This window comes from Panthera pardus, unplaced genomic scaffold, assembly GCF_024362965.1.
Source record: "Panthera pardus isolate Hobbes unplaced genomic scaffold, ASM2436296v1 HiC_scaffold_12, whole genome shotgun sequence".
Classification (NCBI taxonomy): Eukaryota; Metazoa; Chordata; class Mammalia; order Carnivora; family Felidae; genus Panthera; species Panthera pardus.
In genome coordinates, this window is record NW_026526677.1 from 6,309,815 (window position 1) to 6,331,700 (window position 21,886).

General features: G+C 52.1%; 1 protein-coding gene across 4 annotated transcripts; it reads right to left on the reverse strand.

Annotated features, from left to right (window-relative positions):
* Positions 1-1,353: 1,353 nt before the first annotated feature.
* Positions 1,354-18,246, reverse strand: NPAS4 (neuronal PAS domain protein 4). Of its 4 annotated transcripts, none has more exons than XM_053899422.1 (9): positions 17,902-18,246; positions 6,725-17,503; positions 5,853-6,004; positions 5,565-5,667; positions 5,184-5,445; positions 4,893-5,002; positions 4,410-4,545; positions 2,855-4,290; positions 1,354-2,110 (listed from the first exon to the last, which is right to left on the reverse strand). In XM_053899422.1, exons 2-9 carry the CDS (start codon positions 6,897-6,899, stop codon positions 2,082-2,084), a joined length of 2,403 nt encoding a protein of 800 aa, XP_053755397.1. In that variant the 5' UTR covers positions 6,900-17,503; positions 17,902-18,246; the 3' UTR covers positions 1,354-2,081. The 4 variants fall into 4 exon arrangements, with proteins under 4 accessions (XP_053755397.1, XP_053755398.1, XP_019270610.2 ...); XM_053899423.1 differs by having other exon boundaries at positions 6,725-15,767; positions 16,416-18,246; XM_019415065.2 differs by having other exon boundaries at positions 6,725-18,246.
* Positions 18,247-21,886: the final 3,640 nt, after the last annotated feature.

Below are 21,886 nucleotides of genomic sequence, written 5' to 3' on the forward strand. Positions count from 1 at the left end.
AGGGCAATGCTTTATCCGTGTTTCACCCAAGGATCCATCCAAGGTGGAAAAGGGGTGACAGGTCCCTAGAATGTCTTCCTTCTTGTGGGACCCTCTCAAGGGCATGGCCCTGGAGCTGGAGGATTTGGAATGAGACAGAATTTAGGTGACTCTCAGTGTCATGGTCTCAGCTACGGGAGTCCAGTCCCATATTTCGCTGGGGGAAGATTGGAGTTTCCTTCCTCTCCTTGAGAAAGAAACTTCTCTGAGACTTGGTGGTTAACAGTGCCTTCTAATTCACTTTAATAACTTATGTCTGTTCTGTGCTCCTCAGCTTAGAAAGACCCAATCAAATTCTAGTAGCATCTTTGAGGGGTAAGTACCTTTTTTTTTTTTTTTTTTTTTTTTTTTTTTTTTTTGCTTTCAGTCCTATTTTACCTGTGAAGAAACTGAGGCTCAGGTCTGACACAGCAAATAGTGGTTGGACATGGGATTTTAATCCACCTCTTTCTGTCCCCTAATTTTCATTCTCCTACCCCCCACCAAGTTCTTCTCTTGACCCAGTCAGTTTTATTCTGCTCAAAATTTGGGGGTCTTCTCTAGCTTGTGGACCTGGAGGAGGAGAAGAAGCACCTGGTCCAGCCCAAACCTGACTTTCTCAGGTCATCTGGGATGGGACGATTTGAGATGGTGATTCACTGGCTTTGGGAACAGAGGGAACAACCCAGAACTCAGATGTAGATGATGCGAGTATGTTGCCTACCCATGCCTCCCACCAATGGTAGAGGCAAATCATTTTTTACCTGAGATCATCAGTTTCTCCTTCTGTGAAATGGTGCTAATATGCCTGCCTAGAGGCTTTATTGCAATGAATAGAGGATGTAAAATTGTCCACTGAAAGCCCCACGCAGAGATTACGCAGATGGGCATCATCTCCAATGAGAAGATCCAGGGCCCAAAAGGGAAGTCGCTTCCCTGCAGGACAAGGCTGAAGGAAGAGACTCATGTCTGAAATTTCAAATCAATGTGCAGGAAAATGCCAAGCTGAATCCCCTACCCATTCCCGGCCCTTCTCCTCCCTCCCACATAGTGAGCGCTGCAAGCCTAGAGCAGGGAGGAGAGTCCAATACCCTCTAATATTTTACACCAAAGCACCTTGAAGGCAAGTGTTTCAGCTCCAAACTCTCCAGCTTCTAGCACGGAGTGGGCCACACACTGTATGCCCATGTCAAGTGAAGGAATGAATGAGTGCATAAGTGAATGAAGAAACACCAGGGCTGTCAGCAGATCCAGACTTTATCTCCTGACCCCCGGGCTCCCAACCTTCTCAGATCCCCACCCTTCCCTTTCCACAACAGTACACGACACCAGCAGTACCAAAAAGGCAAACTGGACTTTATTATAAAGTTGGCTACAAAGTCACCGCAGCACCACGAAGTGGCCACCTGGGCAGACCCAGGCAGTCTGGCAGCCGGGTGAGTCCCGCACCAGGTACACGCACTCGTGCAAGCACACGTGTGACAGCGGCAGGTCTGCCTTCCTCCATCGGAAAGGAACGTAGCGTCTCTTCGCGCCCCCCACCCCAGGCGCGGGGCGCAAAAGTCACAAGAAGGGCCGCCAGGGCGGCAGAGTCCATCGGAATTGAAATCCCGTTACTGGTGTGTAGAGAATTCTACGTGGGTGTCAAGAGCCCCTCGGGGCACAGGCTGGCCCAGGTGGGCACTGCCTTTCCCCCACCAAGGCCCAGGGGTGGCTTGGCCCCCAGGAGTGGAGAACTGGCCCAGGCCCATGGGGTAGTGCGGGGAGTGGGGAAGTGAGACTCCCCCATTCTCCGCTTGAAAATCCCATTCAAGGAAACTCACTACGAGTGAATACAGATTGAAATGGAAACTGAGATTGCTTGAAGTCTCTAAATTTTAAAAAGAAGCTCCCCTCCCCTGCCCTCCCACCTCCCCCCCCCCCCAAATCCTGCAGGGCCTAGGGAATCAGATATATCCCCCTCTGGCCCCCAGAATCCCCCCAACTGTCCCGGGGGGGTGGAGAGCGGCTCCACGTCTTGATGACAATATGCCATACTTGACGACGTTAAGTCACAGACTTATTCAAAACGTTGGTTCCCCTCCACTTCCATCTGCAGAGAGAGAGAGAGAGAAAGAGAGAGAGAGAGAGAGAGAGAGAGAGAGAGAGAGAGAGAGAGAGATGACAGTCAGTAAGGCCATTAGGAAAGATAGATTGAGAATGTGGTGTACTGTTGACACATAGTATGGGCTTCAAATATGTTGGTCCAATGACCGAGTGATCACCAGAGGCTCGGCAAGATAAGGGAGCAATTCGGGAGGATGGAGTGAAACTACAACTGTAGTTTTGGAAAGGATGGAGCCATGAGCAAAGAGCCCCCAATGGGCCAGGGGCTGATCTTCACTTTCTGCCTTTCCCAAACTTCTACCAACTCTTGCTCTGTATTCTCTTTAAGGAGTAAGAATACTGAGATAGAACTCTAATCCCTCATCCATCAATTTGTTATGTGACCTTAGGCAAGTTTCTTTAACTCTGGGACCTTGGTTTTCTTCATCTGTAAGATGGGTGGTGATAGCTGATCTAGGTCCCTCACAGAATTAAGAAGCACAAGCCATTACCAAGGATTCTCTTGCATTTTACACTGCACCCCTGACCCCTGCCCTCTAGGCTCACTTGCCCAGAATAACTATGCTAAGTTTTTCACTAGTTCTTATCCTCACTGCTACCCTGGGCAGCAGGTGTTGTTATCCTATTAATAAAATTCAGGCACAGAAAGGGGAGTTTACTCATCTAATTCCACCAGCATCTCATTGGCAGAACAGGGACTTGAGTTTCTCAACATTTTGGTTGGACTTACCTTCATGGAAGCTGTCTTGAACTTGGCTCTGGAGTTGATGCAACTCATCAGTAAACCCATCGTAGGGGAATGCTGAGACACCTGTCTCAAAGGCGGTTTCATATGTGGCCAGGTCCTCCAGGAAGCTGTGGTCTTCTGGGGACAGGTTGTTGCAAGGCGATGAGGCCCCTCCTGGGACCGCTGCCTCAGGATCCCCTGAACTCCATTCCCCATTGGGGTCTGGGGTAGAGAGATCCATGAATATGTCTTCCACGGGCGTCTCTTCCAGGAATATGTTATCAGGGTCAGCCAGGAAATCCAGCTCCTGGCATTTCCAGGGTTTCAGGTCCAGGCTGAGCACAGGGGGACCAGCCCCTGGCAGGGACAGGTTGGAGTCTAGGGGCTCCAGACCTCCAAGTGGCTCTAGCCCGCCCGTGCCAGCCTCAGCTGAGAAGGGCCTGTCCATGCCCTGAGCCAACTGGCTGATCTGCTGGATGAGGCGGTCTATCTCATTCTGCTCCTTCTCAGAGTAGTGGAAGAAACTCTGCTTGACTGGAGAGGCCTCAGGTGTAAGCAGGCCTTCGGGTACCAGAGGGACATCCACAGAGAGGGGGCCCCGCAGCTGGGCTAGGGCCAGGAGCGTGCAGTCCCCATTACCAGGGCTGCTAGGACTTGGGGGCAACTTCTCATAGAGAAAACTGCATCCCTCCTGGGTGAAGTAAGTCTTGGTGGGATTGGGGCTCAGTTGCTCTGGGAAGGTTTGGCTGGGGCTGTTGAGGTGTGCTTGGAATGCTGTGCTGGGAGGAGTCAGTTGTTCATGGGCAGGACTGCCCAGAGGCTCTGGAAAGGTGGCAGTGCTGGGAAGCAGCTGGTCTGGGAAGGTAGAGGTGCAGGGAGTCAATTGATCTTCATAGCTTCTGGCTGAGGTTTCGGTCATCTGGCCTTGAAGTGGGCTCATCAGTGGATCTGGGAAGGTTGCACTGCTTGGAGTCAGTTGATCAGAAAAGGTGGCAGTGCTTGGAGTCAGCTGTTCTTGGAGAGAGCTGGATGGAGTGGACAAGTGGGTCTGGAAGGGCTCGTGGAGGCTGAAGAGGAAGGCACAGCCTCCTGGCTGGTGCGGTGTGTAGGGTGGAGTGCACACAAGATCCTTGCTCAGGTCTGCTTGAAGAGAAGGCTCAGGGCCAGACGGGAATGCCAGGTAACTAAAGCCCAACTCTTTTTGGGATTGAGGAAGCTCTTCTGATGTTGAGGCTGCACCCAGGTCTGGAGCACTAGGGAAATTGGTGCTTCTGGGAGCTCCCAAGGCTGGGGGGAAGAGTGGGTTGGGGCTGGAACACTGCTCTTGGGAGAGGATGTTCTCTGGGAATGAGGGCAGCATGGCTGGGGTGCCCAGAACATAGGCTGCCTGGGTGTTTTCAGCGTTCAGCTGCTGGCGGAGGCTCCAGGCTTCTGTGTCACTGGAGAGGAGAGAAGAGGCAGACGGTAAGGGTCTGGTGGTCTTTCCCAGAGCAGTTCCTGATTTTTACCTCTCCATGCCCACCTCAGTTGCCCTCCAAGCCCCTGCCTTGCAGCTCACCTGATTGGGTAGTTATTAGCAGTAATGGGGCCCTCTGGACCTTCTGAGTATAACAGGCAATAAATCCATGCCCAGCCTCCAGGCTTGGCCTGCAGTCTCACCACCATCTCTGCCTGAATATCTCCACTCTCAGCCACTGAAGGAAAAGAAGAGATGCAGAGTTAGGATGTCCATCAGGCGACGCCACCTAAACTTCCCTCTTATTGACCTTTCCACTGAATTGGGGTATCCATGACATCTCCATTTCTGACTACCCTCACCTGCACCACTCAGCTCCCCACATTGACCTCACCACTTGGAGTCCCCCAGTCCTGACTCTATTCTCACTTTGACTCCTCACCCTAATGTTCATTCTATAATATCCAAAAATTGTTGGCCTCTGTTATCTCCCCAGCATCATTCTTGACCACAGCCCTTCTTGGTTGGGTCTCCCATGACCTTTCCCAGAGCCCTGTCTTGTCCCCAGCCTCTCTGGACACTCACACAGGCGGTAGTGTTGAGCAGAAGCGTGGGCCAGGTCCTCGGGGTGCAGCAGTCCATACCATGATTTACAGAGCAGTTCACTGCGCTCAAAGCCCAGGTAGATTAGGACACTGGGAAGGTGGAAAGGGTGTGGTCAGCTTTCTGTTTTCTCTGCTTTATACCCAGGCATCTCACTCCCTCCCAGGTTCTCTGCCCCCTTACACCCCATCCTCCCTGCTCCTGACTCCAGAATCTAGGGTCCCCTCATCTCTGGCTTGCTTTCCTCCTGGAGTCTGAATGCTCTGGACTTACCTCTCAGAGATGTCCAGTAGGGCCAGATCCTTAGCATGACGGCTCTGGAACATGGCCAGGAAGAGTGAGGCAGGGCCAGGGCCAGGGCCAGGGCGAGGTCTTGGCTCCAGTGGAGCACAGAAAGCCGTGAAAACAGGGTTTCCTGCCCAGTAGGCTCCAGGTGGATGAGCATGGAATCGGCCTCGAATAAGCACCAGTTTGTTGCCTGCACTCTGGCGCCTGAGGGACTTGGAAGTGTTGAAGCGACAGCGGAAGAGGCGATCTAGGTAAATGAAGAGAAAAGCTGATAAGAGGGTGGATTGTTGAGAGAGATAGCAGGTGGAGAGGAGCAGGGAAGCAGGAAGGAGGTTTGATTGAGAGAGGGAGAAAGGGAGTTCTTACCGGTGTCCAGGGCAGAGGGCAGGGTGAGTTGCTGGCGCACAGTTAGGTGGTCAGCTGGGTCAATGATGTCGTAGATACTGTCACCCTGGGCAACGAGGTCCACCTGGAAAAAGGTGAAGAAGAGATGAAATGACATTTAGTGATGGCAGCAAGAATGAATCCTTAGCACATAGCGTCTGGCAGTGTATAACCTCTCCTGCCTCAGTAATTCTCAGATTCTCAAAAGTGGAAAGCTCATTGTATCCCATACGTGCTCTAGCCCAACCTAAGAGGACCCTCAGCACTCACCATGGAGTGGCCCAGATGTTCGCTCACACTCTCAGACAGATATAGCAGCTTCCCCTCAGCTGTGAACACAAGTAGAAATCCAGGTAGTGCCGCCACTATGTCTTCAAGCTCTTGAGATGAGAGAAGCCCTGTGGGGCCCGCCAGAGGAGTGCCTGCAGGGTAAGAAGATATGGTGGGTCAGGAGTAAAACTGGGAAGCAAATCATAAGTAAGGAAGGCATGGACTGAGTTTCAGAAAATCCAGAGGAATTTCTCATGAACCTGCCTCTGCACACACCTGTTGACCCGCTACCCACAGCTCTTGCCCAAGGAACCTGTTGCTGGATTTCCCTAGCCAGCCAGCCCTTTGACTTCTAAGTCGGAGCTGGGTCTTTGCTGGCCCTGAATTTCAGACCCTCGGACAGCGCTCAAAAGACAACCGGGAGTTCAGCACCGCGGGCAGCGCCTCTCAACACGGTGATGCGGTCAGCACCGCGGACAGCGCCTCAAAGGCTGCTGAAGAGCCTTTTTAACGTAGAGAACAGTGGCCACGCTTGCCCCGGTTTGGGTGACTCCATCCCTGCAACTTCCCGGGCTTCCCTCCTCGGGTTCCTGGAGTGCCTCTACGCTGTGGGAACTGGGGCCATTCTGTCCTGGCTTTCTTATTCCCATAAATCTGGCACCAGGGACACTATCCAAGCTCTTACCAGAACTAAGGTGAGGTCTGAACAGAGCTCAGGAGGAAAAGTAGGAAGACCTGAGTTCCCCAAGTCCCGTCTCTCCCCAGCTCGCCGCCACGCTGCCCTAGACATGCATCAGTCCCTGCTGGTTCCCTCAGCTCCACTGTCCCCGGTGCCCGCCAGCTCTGGTCTCTGGCAGCCCCAGTTTGCTCACCTCCAGCGAAGAAGACGCCCTTGCGAGTGTAGATGCAAGCAAGACTCATAATGTGCAGGTAGGAGAGCCGGACCTTGTCCGCTTCAGCTAGAGGCAGGAGCTCCTTGAGGTTCCGGATCTCAGCGTTGATCTGGTCGCGGCGCGCCTTGGAGGCGCCCTTGGTGGAGCGGTACATGACTAGCGGCTGCAGGGCTCCAGCTCCGGTGCTCCGAACACCTGCGTTCCCGTCCCGACGCACCGGTGGCTTCTTCCTCCTTGCTTCCCCGTCTCTCGCTCAGGCTCTCTCTCTCTCTCTCTGTCTCTCCTCTCCTGGGCTCCGCTCGGCTGCGCTGCCCCCCTCGACTGCCTCGTTCCGCCTTATATAGCTCCTGCTAGGCGTGGGGGGCTCGCTTTACAGAAAGGGGGGGGCGGGAAAGCAGGAGGCTGGGCTAAGCAAGCTGCAGCGGGAGCCACTGGCTGGGGAGGGGGGAGCGCTCCTCCTCCCTCCCGGGCTCCCGACGTCATCCCATGACGTAGAATGAGAGCGGGAGGGGGGACGGGGGGAGGGGGAGAACTGAGGCTGCGGAGGGGGCCGCGGCTGGCGGCAGCTGAACCGAGAAACGGGCGCTGCGTTAGGAAGGCCTGAAAGAGGGTGCAGGGACCCAGGGGTCCGAATGTGTTCAGCTGAGGGAAAGGACAGGGCAAGGGTTAAGGAGGTCTGAAGCCCCTGGCAGGAGAGTCTGTAGAGAGGAAGGAGGGGTTGGTTCCAACAGGGATTTTTCTAAGGAGATAAGGAAATGGGGGAGGGGGAGGGTAGTCTACAAATTCTTCCTTGCTATTTGCCAGGCAAAGGTCATGTTCACATGGGGAGGAAAAGAAGGACCCTCCTTGGCCTCTGAGGGAGAGGTCGCAGCTGGGGTTTCTCTCTAGGGATTACTCAATCTGGGATTCCCTTAGTCACTTTCAAAGAACAAATCTCCTCCCCCTCCCCCGCCCCCCCCCCCTCCCCGCTTTCCAAACCCGGGCTTGGCATTTAGCAAGGGGCATTATATGGAAGTCTAAGTCTCTAGGGTGGGGTGGAAAGGGGTTCCTGAGAGAGAGGGACCAGCTGAATTTGGCCTTGGTTCCATTTTCCCACAGCCAAGAATAGGAACACCAACACCAACGCTGGAGTCTGCAGTGATTCTCTGTTCCCCTGTCAACTAATTAACTGCAGCCACTAACGGGGGAAACTGAGGCAGGGTCCCAGGGCACGGTGAGGATCTGGGTCTGCATCTAGGTATCCCTTCCCCCACCCCGTTGCCAGCCCCAAAGCGAGCGGTTCCCCCCGCCCGACTGCAAGCCTCGGTCTCCCGGCGGGCCGGGGGCGGGGGCGGGGCCGGGGGAATCCCAGCTCCATATTAGGACAGGAATCCTCCGGCGGCTGCCGCGGCGGCGGCGGGCGGGGCCTGCCTGCCTCCGCACCGCTCCGGAGGGCTCCCCCCGTCTCCGGCGGGGAAGATGAGGAAGCAGCATAGAAAAGAGGGGGCCGTGCTGGACCCGCCGAGATCCCGCATCTGTCAAGGACCCCTTGACTCCGTCAGGCTGTCCTCCGTACCCCCCTGCAACCCCCTCCCCATCCTCGGCGCTAGGACTCCTCGTTCTGTCTCCTAACCTTCAACTCTCCACATCCTCCTTCCACAGCCCCGACTAGTTTCAGATCTCATTGCCTGCTTGGTGGTCTGTCTTACCTTTGTGCGCCCTCTCCCCCCTCCCCCCACCGCAGAAAAATGTTCCCCTTCTGCTCTCCAGAGACTCTTCCAATCTCCATCAGTTTTGTCTCCATATCATGTCACCTTTGCCCTCTCTCCTTCTTTCTTTTTTCTCTTTTCAGCACGGATGATTGCTCTCTACAGGGGATGAGGGGTGCCTTTCTTTCCCCCAGCATCACATCTGGGCTAGGGGACATTTTATGTGAAATCTTATTTGGTGGAGTAGGGATCTGTGTGAAATCACTTGAGAGGCTGGAAATGAGACCACTTAAAAATTGCGGGAGAGGGACTGGATTGATTGTAGGAAGTCACATAGGAAGGGTGGGAATAAACTTTGACACCAAGAAGCAAAACTTGGGGTCAAAGAACCCCTCATTCCCATGGGAAAGGGTGGTGGCAAGAGTGGCAGAGTGGGAGCAGGAGACAGCCGAGGAGAAGGGTGTCTGGGCATCTGATCCTGACCTCTTGTGCCATTTTGGCAAAGGTTGGGCCATCTCCATCAACTATCCTGTGTTCAGTGGTACAACTGAGATGAAGGGAAGAGGTGGGGGGGGGGCTGGCTGTCTGCCACTCTCTCTAACCCTATTTATCTGGATTTTAGAGAAATGGTTCCTTCAGGAAGCATATCTCTGTTCCTCTTTCATCTCCATCTGACCCCTGATGTATCCATCCCTCTAGCTTCTGACCTTTGGACCCCTTGATCTCAAGCACTTGATCTTTGGACCCCATCCTTGTATGAAAATCCAGGGAAGTATTCCTATTTTCTTCACCCACTGATGCTTTAGCCTTGGGTGGGAGACAGACTTAGTGTCCCTCTCTATGATAAGAACTATTTGTTGGTTGGGTGCAGCCAGTCTCCAGCAAGGTGAACAGAGCTGCTGTGAAAGAATGGGGCATTGACCGCTGTCCATGGTTCTGGGGGGAAAAAAAATCCCTGAAGTCATTTGGCCATAGTCTACCTGGACATCAAAAGAGAGCGTGAGTCCACACAGGCTTCAGAGTGAGGCCCCCGTTAGCTGTTCCCTTCTCCTCTGAGGATGAATGTGGGAGGGGGCTTTAGGGGCCCAAGGGGTCTGAGCTCGAGGAGTAAAATAAGCATGCGAGAAGAACTAATCAAGGGAAGAATCCTTGCATTTTTCCAGAATGGGCTGGGGGAGAAGGCCTTCTGGAAAGAAAGAAGGGTCTAGAAAGGGACAAGGGAGGGGGGAAGATAAGGGCTTATCCTAGTTCACCCACTCTAATTCAAGTTGAGAAGCTCTATATGCCCCAATGTCTCCTCTCCCTAGGCCAGCTCCCACTCCCCTTGCCTCCCACCTCCGTGAAGCTATTTTTAACTGTGCAGAACCAAAAATAGCTTGGCAGCAGCTTCAGGCCGTGGGAGAGGAGCTATTTATATCACCAGTGACGGTTCCAAAATAGCAAGCAGGAGGAGGGGGGCGGCTGGCACGCTAGAGAGCTCCTGGCCGCTGCTAAAAATACTGGCAGTGTGAGTCATCCCGGCCTGGCTGAGTCACCCCATTCTCCCCCCCGAATCGGCAGGCAGCAGCAGCAGAACAGAACAGGCTAAGAATTGGAAGCTTGAGATGGGGGAGGTATCAGAGCCCATCATCTATGGGAAAGTGGGCAAGAAGCGATTTGATTCAAGAGGGGCTTTGGGGTGAATGTGTAGAAGGAAGGGGGGGTGCAGCTAAACCCACTGGGTGAGCCTGCAGTATTCCCAGCAATGCACTGCTGTTTAGGGATGCATGGGCAATTGATGGGAGGGAGCCAGACTGAGGGTGTGCATGTGTCTGTCTGTCCATTTGACTGTGACTATATTTGTATGTCTGTGTCTGTCTGCATGTAACTTTGTGTTTGTGTCCCTGTGTATTTATGCATTTGCCTGCATCTATGTCTGCCTTTGTAAAAAAAAAATGTCTACCACTTCCTGTGTTATGGGTAGTTCCATGTTTGTGTCTGTATGTGTTCATGTGTTTGCAGCTTTCCGTGCCTCCTTGTCTGTGTGTGTGTTCATGTCCATATGTGAGTCTGCTCTGTGCCTTTTATTCTCAGCATCCAATGGAGAATGTGAGTTTGCATGCATCCCCAGCCTCAATGCATCTTCTGTTGCCCTCTCTGATATCACTTGTTGGGCTCTTACACCACCTATCCCTTACTCACCTCTCTCCACCCAGCATCTTCCTTTCTTTCTGACACTTGGCCCCCAACCATTTGTGAAAGTGTGTGTTGCATGCAATCTCTAGTAAAAAGATGGAGGAAGTGAGCCCCATATGACCTCTCCCTTTTCTCTTGAATTATCCTGAATCCTCCCTGGCCTGCAGGAGTAAGTGGTTTTCCATCGCTCCATATTTGGGGCGCTGAGGGAAGAGAAGGGCTTTCTTTAGTTCTAAAAAAAAATTCCTGGTGTGGGCACAGGCATGCGCAGCGCGCACACACACACATACACACACAACTGAGAGAGAGAATGAGAAGAGAAAAAAATATCAAGGTCCCTTCTTTACTGAGACAAGCTCTTTGCATCTGTTGCCATGGCAACCCGCCCACTCCTTCCCCGAAAAATCACCAAGAAGAGGTGATGGCATTGAGGACGGATTGGCTGATTTCTTTCTTTATTATTTTTTTCTGAAAAAGGTCTTTTTATAGCAAGAACAGGCCGTGAGATCCCTTGCTCCTGTCTTGCATAGCTTTATTGGGGACCTGGAGAGACATCACCCCTTACCCACTCTCAAAGAGAAGGTGTATCTTTTCCAGAGATTTTGGGGAGGATGGCCTCCTGAGAGGGAGATGGAAAGTGATGGGGGGGGGGTCTGCTTCTCTAGAAGAGTATGGAGACTCCTGGTTAGGGCTGCTTTTCTGGATATTTGGGGCAAGGATCTTTCTTGACAGGACTGTTGCAGTGTATTCTGTCCTGCCCTGGATAAATGTGTTTATGATACAAGAAGGAGAAAGAGAGAGGAAAGGGAGGAGGGGAGGGAGAGAGAGAAGGAGAGAGTGTGTGTGTGGAGGGGGTGTAGAGAATCACTTTATGGGTCTTCAGAGCATATGACAAGATGCCAAAGGACACGAGATCTCAGTGGTGGTCAGACCAGACAGGCAGACAAGATGGCTCAAGAAACACCCATTAATGCAATTGATGGTGCTGTGAGTCACCGCCAGATCGCGACTGTGTCTTCTTGCCATGCACCCCAGCTTCCCTGATACATAGATAAATGATCTGGGGAGCACTGAATCTCACCTTTCCTAACTCTTGATTCTCAAAAGCCTCCTCTAAAGCCTGGCCACCAGCCACTGCAGCCACATCACTTTCTCAAGTGAACTGTAGCCTCCTGCCAAATGACTGGATGGTGGAAAAGAAGGGATTCCTCATTTCCTCCTGTGCTTGGCTTGCTACAGAAATGGGGTCACTTGAGGATGGAGGTTGGAAAGCCAGACTAAGGATCTGACTCTAGAGAGAAACACCTCTTCCTTCCAGCAGGCTGCTGCCACCCTTAGCAGGCAAGGGTATGGCCTTGGGAGGGGAGTTAGCTCTACTTGAAGTGATGGAAAGACCTGAGATTTGCTCTGACCTGTTAGACCTATTCTCATGGCAAATCTGGCTGATACTGTTATAGCAATTTGATAGATGGTGAAACTGAGGATCAGAGATAGATACTGACTTACCCAAATTCACACAGCAAGTCATTGGTGGTTCTGGGTCTTAAGCCTAGTTCCCTGCCCCCAGCCCAGGCTCTTTCTCTTGCACTATGGGGTACAGCAGGGGTCTGCAAACTCTGGCCAGCATTCCAAATCTGGCCTACTGAGCGTTTTTGTAAATAAAGTTTTATTGACACACAACCACACCTATTTGTTTATGTATTGTCTATGGCTGTTTTCACCCTACAATGGCAGAGTCGAGCAGTCACAACAGAGACAAAATGGCTTGAAAAGCCTAATATATTTACAGACTGACCCTCTGCAGAGCAAGTTTTCCAACTTTTAGGGTAGGATGACTTCATACAAGGAATATCTCCACTTGTCTCTCTCTTTCTCAGCCAGAAGCTCTCCGGGCCCAGGGCATACCAAGCTGTCAGTTTATCTCCCTTTATTCTTCCAAATGCCAAGAAGCAGTAGTGGTGTCTCTGCACTACTAGGGGAGGAGAGATTGGGAAGCCTCATGGGCTGGGCTCCTTACTAGGCTAGAAGCTAGGCTTTGTAGCTAGGTAGATGGAGCCTCCCCATGCAGGAGTGATGCTCCACATCCTGCTGCCATGGCAACAAAGTTGGAGTTGGCAACAAAAAATCAGGGTACTCCTTTCCATCCTTACCTCAACCCTAGTCTCAAGACTGCATTTTGGGAAGGGGGGGTGTCCCATATTTGGTGATTAAGGTATTTTCCGGAAGACAGAAAGCCCTGATGGGAAGAGAGTCATGGTATTATGAGGACTCGGGCCTCCTGGAGCCTCCAGTCTAACTACGGGGAAGAATCTCTATGCACCTTCTCAGAGAGGTTTATTAAGTTGTCCAGGGTCACAGCTAGAATGAAATAATTCCAGAATCAGAAACCAGGTTCCCCGATTTCTATTTCTTTCCATTTTATTATTATTATTATTATTTTACCAGAGTTTTCTTTTGAATCCATGAGCTTGAAACCACATAAAAATTCTCTAACAGATTCCCAAGTATCACCCCAGTCCCAGGCCTAGGGTTCACCAGTCTGTGGAGTCAAAGTATAATCGCTGTATAGAGCTGGTCTGTGCAGTGGCTGTCTAGTCTTCAGCTGCGTCTTTAGCAGCCTGTTTTCTTTCTCCCAAGGCCTTTTCATTATGTGATCACTCCCCCAATCTACTTGCACAGGGAGATATTCAGAACATTTTATCTATTTATGGTTATGAAATCAACAAATCTCATGTGAAGAGGGTACATGCCGGCACCCACACGTTGAGACGGTCAGAGCTGGGTGAGTGGGCTGAACCGTGAAGGTGAGGGACACGGAGCCGTGGAGTGGGTGGGGAGGGGAGAGTGTAGCCAGGTGGGAAAAGATGAGGCTGCTTTGGGCAAGGACCTGGAGGCAGGGCTGGGAGAAGAGGGCACAACTAATACAATGAAGAGCGCGTCAGACCACCCGTGTTCCAAGGAGGGGAGGAAAATCAATCACCTAAAATGCTCTATGAATGCACAGCAGAGACCCAACACTCCTGTAAGCCTCAAGTGGTAGACAGGAGTTCAGGACACTGGCCTTGCCCTTGGGGCAAGGAGGTCTGGAGGAAGAGACAGACCCTCCACCCTTCATTTACTAGTTGGGCCCAGTTTCAGAGTCCTCCACCCCTCCCACCCCCACTCCCTCCCACCGGTGAATTCCTCCTGGCCCTACTGTCCTCCTGGTTGGGTCTGGGACCCTTTCTCAGTGCCCCCACAGCTTCCTGCATTTCCTCATCCTACGCTGTCATTGCTGGTTTACTTGGCTGTCTCCTCACCAGCATCTCTGGTGCAATCTGGTCTCCACATTCTCGGCATCTAGCCTAGGACCCGGCTCAGAGCAGGGCCTCAGACATGTATTTCATTCATGCACACACATCCGAGCGCTGAGTTTGTGCCAGGCTCTGTGCTAGGCACTGGTGATGCAATGTGTGGAAACACAGGCCTGGCGTTAACTTCATGGAGCATCCAGGCTGGTGAGAAAGCGAGAAACACCATCAAGCCATTTAAGCCACGGATGTGAAATGATTGCTGCAAAGAAGCGAGGCAAGGCGTGTAGGGAGAGCCAAACGAGGACTGACTGAGCCCGGGGAGTCCAGGGTGGTCTCCCTAAGGACGTGTAATTGAGCCGAGTTGCTGGATGTCTAGTGACTGGCCGGTCGAGCTGTGCTGTGTGGGGTGGGGTAGACAGAGGAGTGCGGAAATGAGACCCTTTACAGGGATGGGGAGCTGCATAATGTAAGAAGCCCTCACAGCCTGAGGCTGTGTTAACAGGTGTGCGGAGTGCGGGTGAAGAGGGGGCAGCCTCTGCTAAGGGCAGCTGAGCCCCCACCTTGACCAGGAGGCTTGGCTCCTGTGTACGGGCAGGACCAAGAGGGGGCCCATCGGGGAGAGCAGACGGGTGTGTGGGGAAAGCCAGTAACTTCTTTGTGGGAATGCAGGTGAGTGGGAGGGATCCTGGGGCTCAGAGAGGCAGGAGAGGGTGGGCGTCCAGCGAGGGGCTCTGGGGTGAGACTTCCATGTGGAGTCCTGGCTCCTTCACATTGGGCAAATGGCTCAACCTCTCATGCTTCAGTTTACCCATCTGTTAAACAGGGATGTGAGGAGAATAATAGCTCCTGCATCAAAGGCTTGAGGGAAAGTTAAATGAGTTAAATCATTAAAGCACCTGGAACAATGCCCGCCGCATGAAGGGAGCACGATCAACGTTGAATGACGGACTGTCGGCCACCATTACTTCACCTTTATGAAAAATATAATTTTGAACAAGCCTCTGAAGAGATGGCATGGGCTGCTTTGGGAGACAGCACATGCTCTGTCATTGTGGAATGACAGGACCCAGGCACCCACTGGCTTTTTGTAGCCTCGGCCCAGCTTGGTCCGAGAGCACCAGATGGGCTGGGCTGGGCTAGGGGCTGCAGCGGTTCCAAAGAAAAGGACACGGGGGGGGGGGGCTGGGAAGGTTGAGGGACACACACAGAATCACCCTGAGGGCTCTGGCCCTGGGCCCAGGGTGGTCCTTCCCGGGTACCACCAGCTCCCATGGTACTCAGCAAGTCCAGGCAGGGAGGCCCAGTGAGCCCTTTCGGTGCTCAGCAACTCAGCTCCCCTTGCCGTTTTTCTAGAAGCCAACCTAACCAACTTCTTCCCCAACTTAAAACACTCCTGGTTTCTATCACTCCCAACTACCCCAGATTCCTCCCGGCCACCTTCCCTCTTCTGCCCCCAGGTGCCTAGGCCACCATAGGCGCTAGCTTCAAGGATCTCCTTCTTATCACCTGAACATACCTTGCAACATGAGAGTTCACAGATGCACCTTATATACCTAATGCGGGCATTAACTCACTAAAACCTCATGGCAACCCCACACGTGAGCTCTTATCGTTCCCACTGGCCCTGGGTCCAGCAGAGAGGGAGTCTGCAAGGAATGGTCCGCAGCATCCCAGGAGAGACTGATGGGGTTCAAGGCTGAGGTGGTCATGGGGAAGTAGTAGACCTGGGACTGGCCAGTGACAGAAGGGAAACCCTAGGAGCAACCAGAGACTCCCCATCCTTGGAAATGCTAGAGCTGCAAGGAGTTGGTTGGACCACAGCAAGAAAACAGGAGCGGCAGTTATGGCCTGTTGATGGAGCAGATCCTGGAAGCAGGAAAAGATTAACCCTGAGCAGATGGGGAGGGAACACCAGGAAGCTTTAGGATAAAGGACCATCCAGCTGAAGGGAAATCTCTCGAATCACCTAGAATAGACAGGGGATGAGCTGAAGGAGCCTTCTGTCAAGGATTATCAAGGTTCTGGAGGATTGGAGGTGGGCTCAGCCTAGATCTCAGTGGATTGTGTTTGATGCAGGGGAGAGCCCTGGGCAGGAGACAAAGATTCTGGTTGTAACCCTGCCACCAGTGTTATGCAAGCTCCTTCCCCTCTCTGGGCTCAGTTTCCCTGATTGCAAAATGTCAGTGGTAGTGGGTTGGACCACTTGGCCTGGAAGGGACCTCCCCTCTCTGGCATTTTGAGCATCTCTGGGTCCAAGACCCAGCTGGCCAGTGCCTCTCAGGCTTTGGAGGTTGAATGTTGCCTCTCTGAGGCCCAGTGTGAGGTAGGAAGACCCCACGTGCCTAGTACTAGGTTCTGGGTGGGCTTGAAGTCTCCCGGAGGATGAAGTCCTTAGCCCTGGACAAGCAGGGCCGCCTTGGGCCTTGGAGACCTGGCCTGTGTGAACATTGATGGAAGCAAGCACCATCAGAGGCCATTCTCACAGTTCTGTGCCAAGTGCATGAGGGGACTTACCATTGGAGAGATCCGCAGGGCTCCGAGGTGTGTAAGACAGACCCCAGGTCATCCTCGGAGAGGTCTGCACAGCCCGCGGCTGAAGCAAGTACTGTCTCTTTATACTCCTCCTTAGCTTCAGCCTGGAGGAAAACACCCCAGCAGTGTCCCACAGACTGCCATAGAGGGACGCCACAGCCTGGAAAAATACCACATTTCAGAGAATCCCAGACTCACAGTTGGAGTGGGGGGCCCCTTAGTCATCCACCTTGGGTGACTGAGACCTAGTACAGAGAATTGAGTGGTCCAAGTGACACAGCCATCGTTTAGTAGAAGTGGACCCTGAACCAGGTTCCTGGCTCACAGTGCAGTGACCTTTGTGTGCCTTGTAAAGGCTGGCCTCTGGGACCAAGAGGCAGAGAAAGAGCCCAGGCCAGGAGGCGGTGTTCTGGGAACCAGTCTCAACAATGTACTGACTTGCTGTGTGAGCTTGGCAAATAACGTCTCCTGGAGGGATGCCTCAGTTTCCACTTGTGTTCATTTAAAGGCTTGGCTCTGGCAATGGATACCCCTAGGAAGAGCCATTCAAGATTCCAGGGCTAACTTCTCCAGAGCAGGAACCTCTCTCCTTTGCCAGGCTTGGTGCTCACAGCCAGGCTGGGTTGGATCCACCTTTGGGTCCCCAGCCCTGGTCCAGAGTAGGGGCCCAGAGACGTCAGGAATCTATACATCACCTTGGGCATGGTCAAGTACTTCACAGAAGTCTTCAGTGAGTTCTGGTCAAACACCCTTGTGATTGTTACAGGGAGAGTGCAGGCACCATTAGGATTGGGCAGGGGAATCCAAAAAGCTGGGTCCACATGGCTCTGGGGAGCTCTGCCAGAACCTGCAAGCCATACGTCCATCCAGAAACTAGCTGGTGCTTGTAAGCAGTCTGGAAAAGGTTTGGTCCCAGAAAATTCCAGAGAGCTGGTGACCTGTAGGAAGCTTTCGATGGAAGCAGACATTTGCAAGTAGCAACCTAGTTGGTTGGCCATAGAGTCCATGGGATCCAGAAGCTTGTCTGGAGTGATTAACGGTCCGGAAAGCCCATCTAGGTCTGGACTGTCCTGGGGAAAAAGAAGCAGATGCCATGCTGGAAGAGGAGATGTCTGGCTCCGCTGTTGGGTACAGGGCAAGGGCCAGAGGCTGACACACTGTGCCAGCTATTCTCAAGGTTAAGGAACACAGGATTGACCTCTGGCTCCGAAGCCTACATCATTGGGCTCTGGCTCATCGCTCTCCAGGAACATCCCATGTGACCCTGGTTAAGTCACTACTCTTCTCTGGGCCTCAGTTTCCCTTTCAGTTTAATGGGTGTTCTGGAGAAACTGATCAGGGGCCTTCCAGCTAAGATCTTAAACCAACCCCAGGCTAAGCCCGGGACAAAAAGGCTAAGGCAGGAAGCTGGAGGGGGGCACGGGTCTCCAGAGACCCGGGGTAGCCCCGCCGGCAGTGAAGTTCTCACCTGATGTTTTCATTCTGTGGCCTTGTCCAGAGAGGATCCCCAAACGCGCTAGGCCTGGCATCTTGTTTCCTTCCAAGGCTCCTATGGAAGAAGAATCTCCCCTGTTGGAGGGAGGAGGAGGGGGACGAGGGGCAAGGGCAGGACCTCCTTTCTCATGGTTGAAATTTCCCTAAAGTGAGTGGAGGGCGCTAAAATGGGGGTGGGGTATATGGCACGGGGGGCTTCCCGGGCCCAGGCTCCGCGCCGGGCTCGCGGCTCGGGGGCGGGGGCAGCTCCCGGCCTCTAGCGGAGCCGCCACTCCGCCGGTTGCCTTTAAAAGGCGCCAGCGCGCGCGCATCAGCAGAAGGGCTGCGGCTCTCTTCCAAAATAGGCAAGAACTGGGAGGCCGCGGGAGACGAGCTGCGAGCAGCGCGGACGTCACCAGGGGCCTCCCTCCCACCCCCGCCTGCATCACGTCTCCGTGGCAACGGCGTACCGCGGCCGCAGATGAATGAGCTAGAGCTAGGAGAGGAGGAGCGCACCGAGACGAACGATCCCTCTTCCAGCATCCAGGCTGCCCTAGGGAAGGGGATGCACACCCGGCGCTAGAAGGAAGGGGGCGCCCTCTTATTCAAAAAGACTCCAAAACCCATTCATTCCCAAATGATCCTTCTGTGTCCCGGAAATCTGGAAGCTACATGGTCCAGGGACCCCTGACCCTTCGGTTCAGGGCTCCTCCAGCCTCAGAGCTCCCCTTTACCCCCCTATCCTCTCTTATTCCGTCAGCTCTTTCTGTTCCCCAAACTTTGCGGAAATATCAGACATCGTGTGTCTTAGCGCCACCACGTGGCCAATGGTGGCGCTGCGTCAGGAGTGCTTGCAGCTGGGGTCCCGCCGTCTATGTCGCCCTCTGGCGCTTGCTAGTGGGAAGAGCACAAAAGATCTTAGTCTTCGCATAAGGACTAATTAACAAAGGCATCACTGAGACATTAGTAAAGTTTAGTGAGTGCTTTCGATATGTCTAAGTTGATAAGTGCTTCATTTCATTCTCACAGCAGCTCTGCAATTCAGACGATGACGACGATGACGACGATGATGATTACTATTTCGATTTTACGGGTGAGAACAGGCTGAGGGAAGTTGCAGCTTGCCTAAAATCTCCCAACTGTAGGGCAGAACCGCCACCTGAACTCGTGCTGTGAAAAGCAATTGTGACCCCCTCACTTCCAGATCAGTGGTCTCTGTTGGTCCACCCCATAGTCTCTTGATATAAGCAGCACAACACTTATTAAAATGATTCCCATTTTACAGGTAAAGAGACTGAGACTCAGAAAAGTGAAATGTTTTGCCCGAAGTTTCAGCAGCCATGGATAGAGCCCAGGTCTCTAAGCCCCTGATCTAGGGATTTTTAGGCAGTGGAATAACAGGGAATTCGGCACACCCCTGTGAGACCCTTAGTAAGAGAGACTGAGGAGATAGCTCATCCCGGGCTACCCCCCCCCCTCCATTAGCAAATGCCCAAGGTCAGCAGAGGAGCAGGGACTCGCCCCCACCTCCCAGGATTTTGAGAGTTCATAGGAGTTAGACGCTTGTTTATCTATGCATATATAAAAATGTGCACCGTGCATCATTTTAATGCCATCTTTTTTTAAGCTTATTTATTTTTGAGACAGAGAGAGAACAGGGGAGGGGCAGAGAGAGAGAGAGAGAGAGAGAGAATCCCAAGCAGGCTCCAAGCTCTCAGCACAGAGCCACACGCCGGGCTCCATCTCACCAACGATCTCACCAGTCATGAGATCACGACCTGAGGCGAAATCCAGAGTCCCACGCTTACCCAGCTGAGCCACTCAGGCACCCCATTAGTGTCATCTTCTAAGAGACTCTTCCTACTAATGCAGGACCCCTTGCATTTATCTAGTATTGGGCTGAGAAGACGCTTCCTGGTTTCAGCTTGCTGCTTTTAAATTGACCTGCCCTATTTGCCAGTGAATAACTGTTCTCAGGTCTGTTGCTTTCTTGTTTTTCCTGCGGAGATGCTGACTCCATGCCAGTCTCGGGGTGGCGCCGGGGGCGGGGGGATGTTGTTAGTTTGTTTTTACTGGCTTGTCTTTTGGAGCTCATGGGTATACCATGTTATCTAGTTTTGTTGCAAAACTCTGACCATGTGATTTGATTTTATTATATAGTTGCTCTGTTTTAAGTGGAGATTCAAAATCTGGCCTCCACTGCTGCTGCCTCCCCTGTTATTCTTAGCTAACCCACTTGGGGATACCAGGGGTTTGAGTGTAAACCATTAAAGGGAATCCAAGAGGCTGGTAGTCGCACTTTCTAAAGCTCCAGTTTAAAGACACTGCTTCCAATGTGGTTTAGATTTTTCAGGAATCTGAACCATCAGCAATGGGCACATTTCCCCATTTGGTTGACACTCACTCCACTTACCGGATCCTGGACTTCCAAGGCCCATTAATGGCTTTCCTGTCCCCATTCAAAGGACACCAATTCAGTCAACATCTTTCCTTCATCCTGGATGGTTCTGTTGTTTTCCCATGAGCTTGTTAACAGGATTTGCTGCCATTATGGCAATCCTAAAAGGTCTGGAGAAATCCATCCATTTATTTACTCTAGACAAAGTAAATCTTTATCTAGATTCACTCAGATGTGTATCTAAATAGCTTCTCCTAAATGCTTTCCTACTGTTTCCTCCAGTAGGAAATGCTGAAGGATATTGGGGTATTCCCTCTTTTTGATCCCAAAGTTTTTCTCCCAAGGTGTGTTTACAGTTGTCTGCATAGACCCACTCTGCCTCTTGATACGAATGTCCTCTGGAATAGCCAGTCACTCCAGGAAGTCCACAGAGTTGGGACAATTTGGGACAGTTGGTAAATTCCCTCTGCACTCACTATTCCACCATTGGGTTATAACCATCCATGTTTAATTTCTTACCCATCACATATCTGCCCCCAAGTGGCTCCCATGGGTATGCTCCATGCCCAAGATTTTAGTATCATAGCAGTGAGGGTGGGGATGGGCACAGGAATGTGGCCTCTCAGTTGGTTTTCCATAACTGTTCAGTCCTGACTTCTACTGGGCAGAGCCAAGAACTGTCTCATGAGCATTTTTTTTTTAGTTTATTTATTTATTTTGTGAAAGAGAGAGAGTGAGAGCAGGGGAGGAGCAGAGAGAGAATGAGAGAGAGAGAATCCCAAGTAGGCTCTGTGCTCTCAGTGCAAGAACCCAACATGGGGCTCGAACCCACCAACCATGAGCTCATCACCTGAGCTGAAATCAAGAGTCAGACATTCAACCAACTGAGCCATCCAGGCATCCCTCTCATGAGGATTTTCAATTGGAGCCATATCTAGTAAATTCTTATAAACAAAGCATCCTCCATGTGGTACAGATAGACTACAGATAGAAGAAAAATCTTTTCACATTATTCCTACAGTCAGTAGGGCCAATCTTTGTGGCATGGTACCCATTCAGATTTGTTAATCCTTGAGGTTCTGTATCAGTTAGCTATTGCTTTATAACAAACAACCCCAAAACAGTAGCTTAAAACACTGCACATTTATTGTACACAAGTCTACTGATCAACTGGGCGGTCTGGCTTTGGATGTATTCAGTTAATACTTTGTGGTCAGGTAGGCAACTCTGTTGGTCTTGTATTGTATCTCTCACATACTTTGGGATCAGCTGGCTGTAGGTTGGTCTAGCATAATCTCAAGTGGGACCATTGGGCTCTCCTTTACACAGTCTCTCATCTTCCAGCAACCTAGCCTGGGCTTGCCCACATGGAGGTGGCAGTGTTCCTAGAGGGAGGTGGAATACAAAGCCTTTTGAGGCCAAGGCATGGAGCATGGCACTCCACATTCTATTTGACCAAGTCGGTCACAAGTTCAACCCAGAGTCAGAGTGGGAGGAGACTACAAAGCTACAGGGAAAATGGTGAATACAGAGAAGCCAATAACTGGGGACATGAATGCAATTACTTTCCACAGGCTCCATG

Excerpts from the sequence above, each read along its gene's own strand:
- NPAS4 (XM_053899422.1), bottom strand. The coding sequence starts at position 6,899 with ATGTACCGCTCCACCAAGGGCGCCTCCAAGGCGCGCCGCGACCAGATC. Across the intron at positions 5,446-5,564 it reads GCCCTCTGCCCTGGACACCG|ATCGCCTCTTCCGCTGTCGC; the intron begins GTAAGAACTCCC and ends TCATTTACCTAG. Across the intron at positions 4,291-4,409 it reads GCTAATAACTACCCAATCAG|TGACACAGAAGCCTGGAGCC; the intron begins GTGAGCTGCAAG and ends TCTCCTCTCCAG.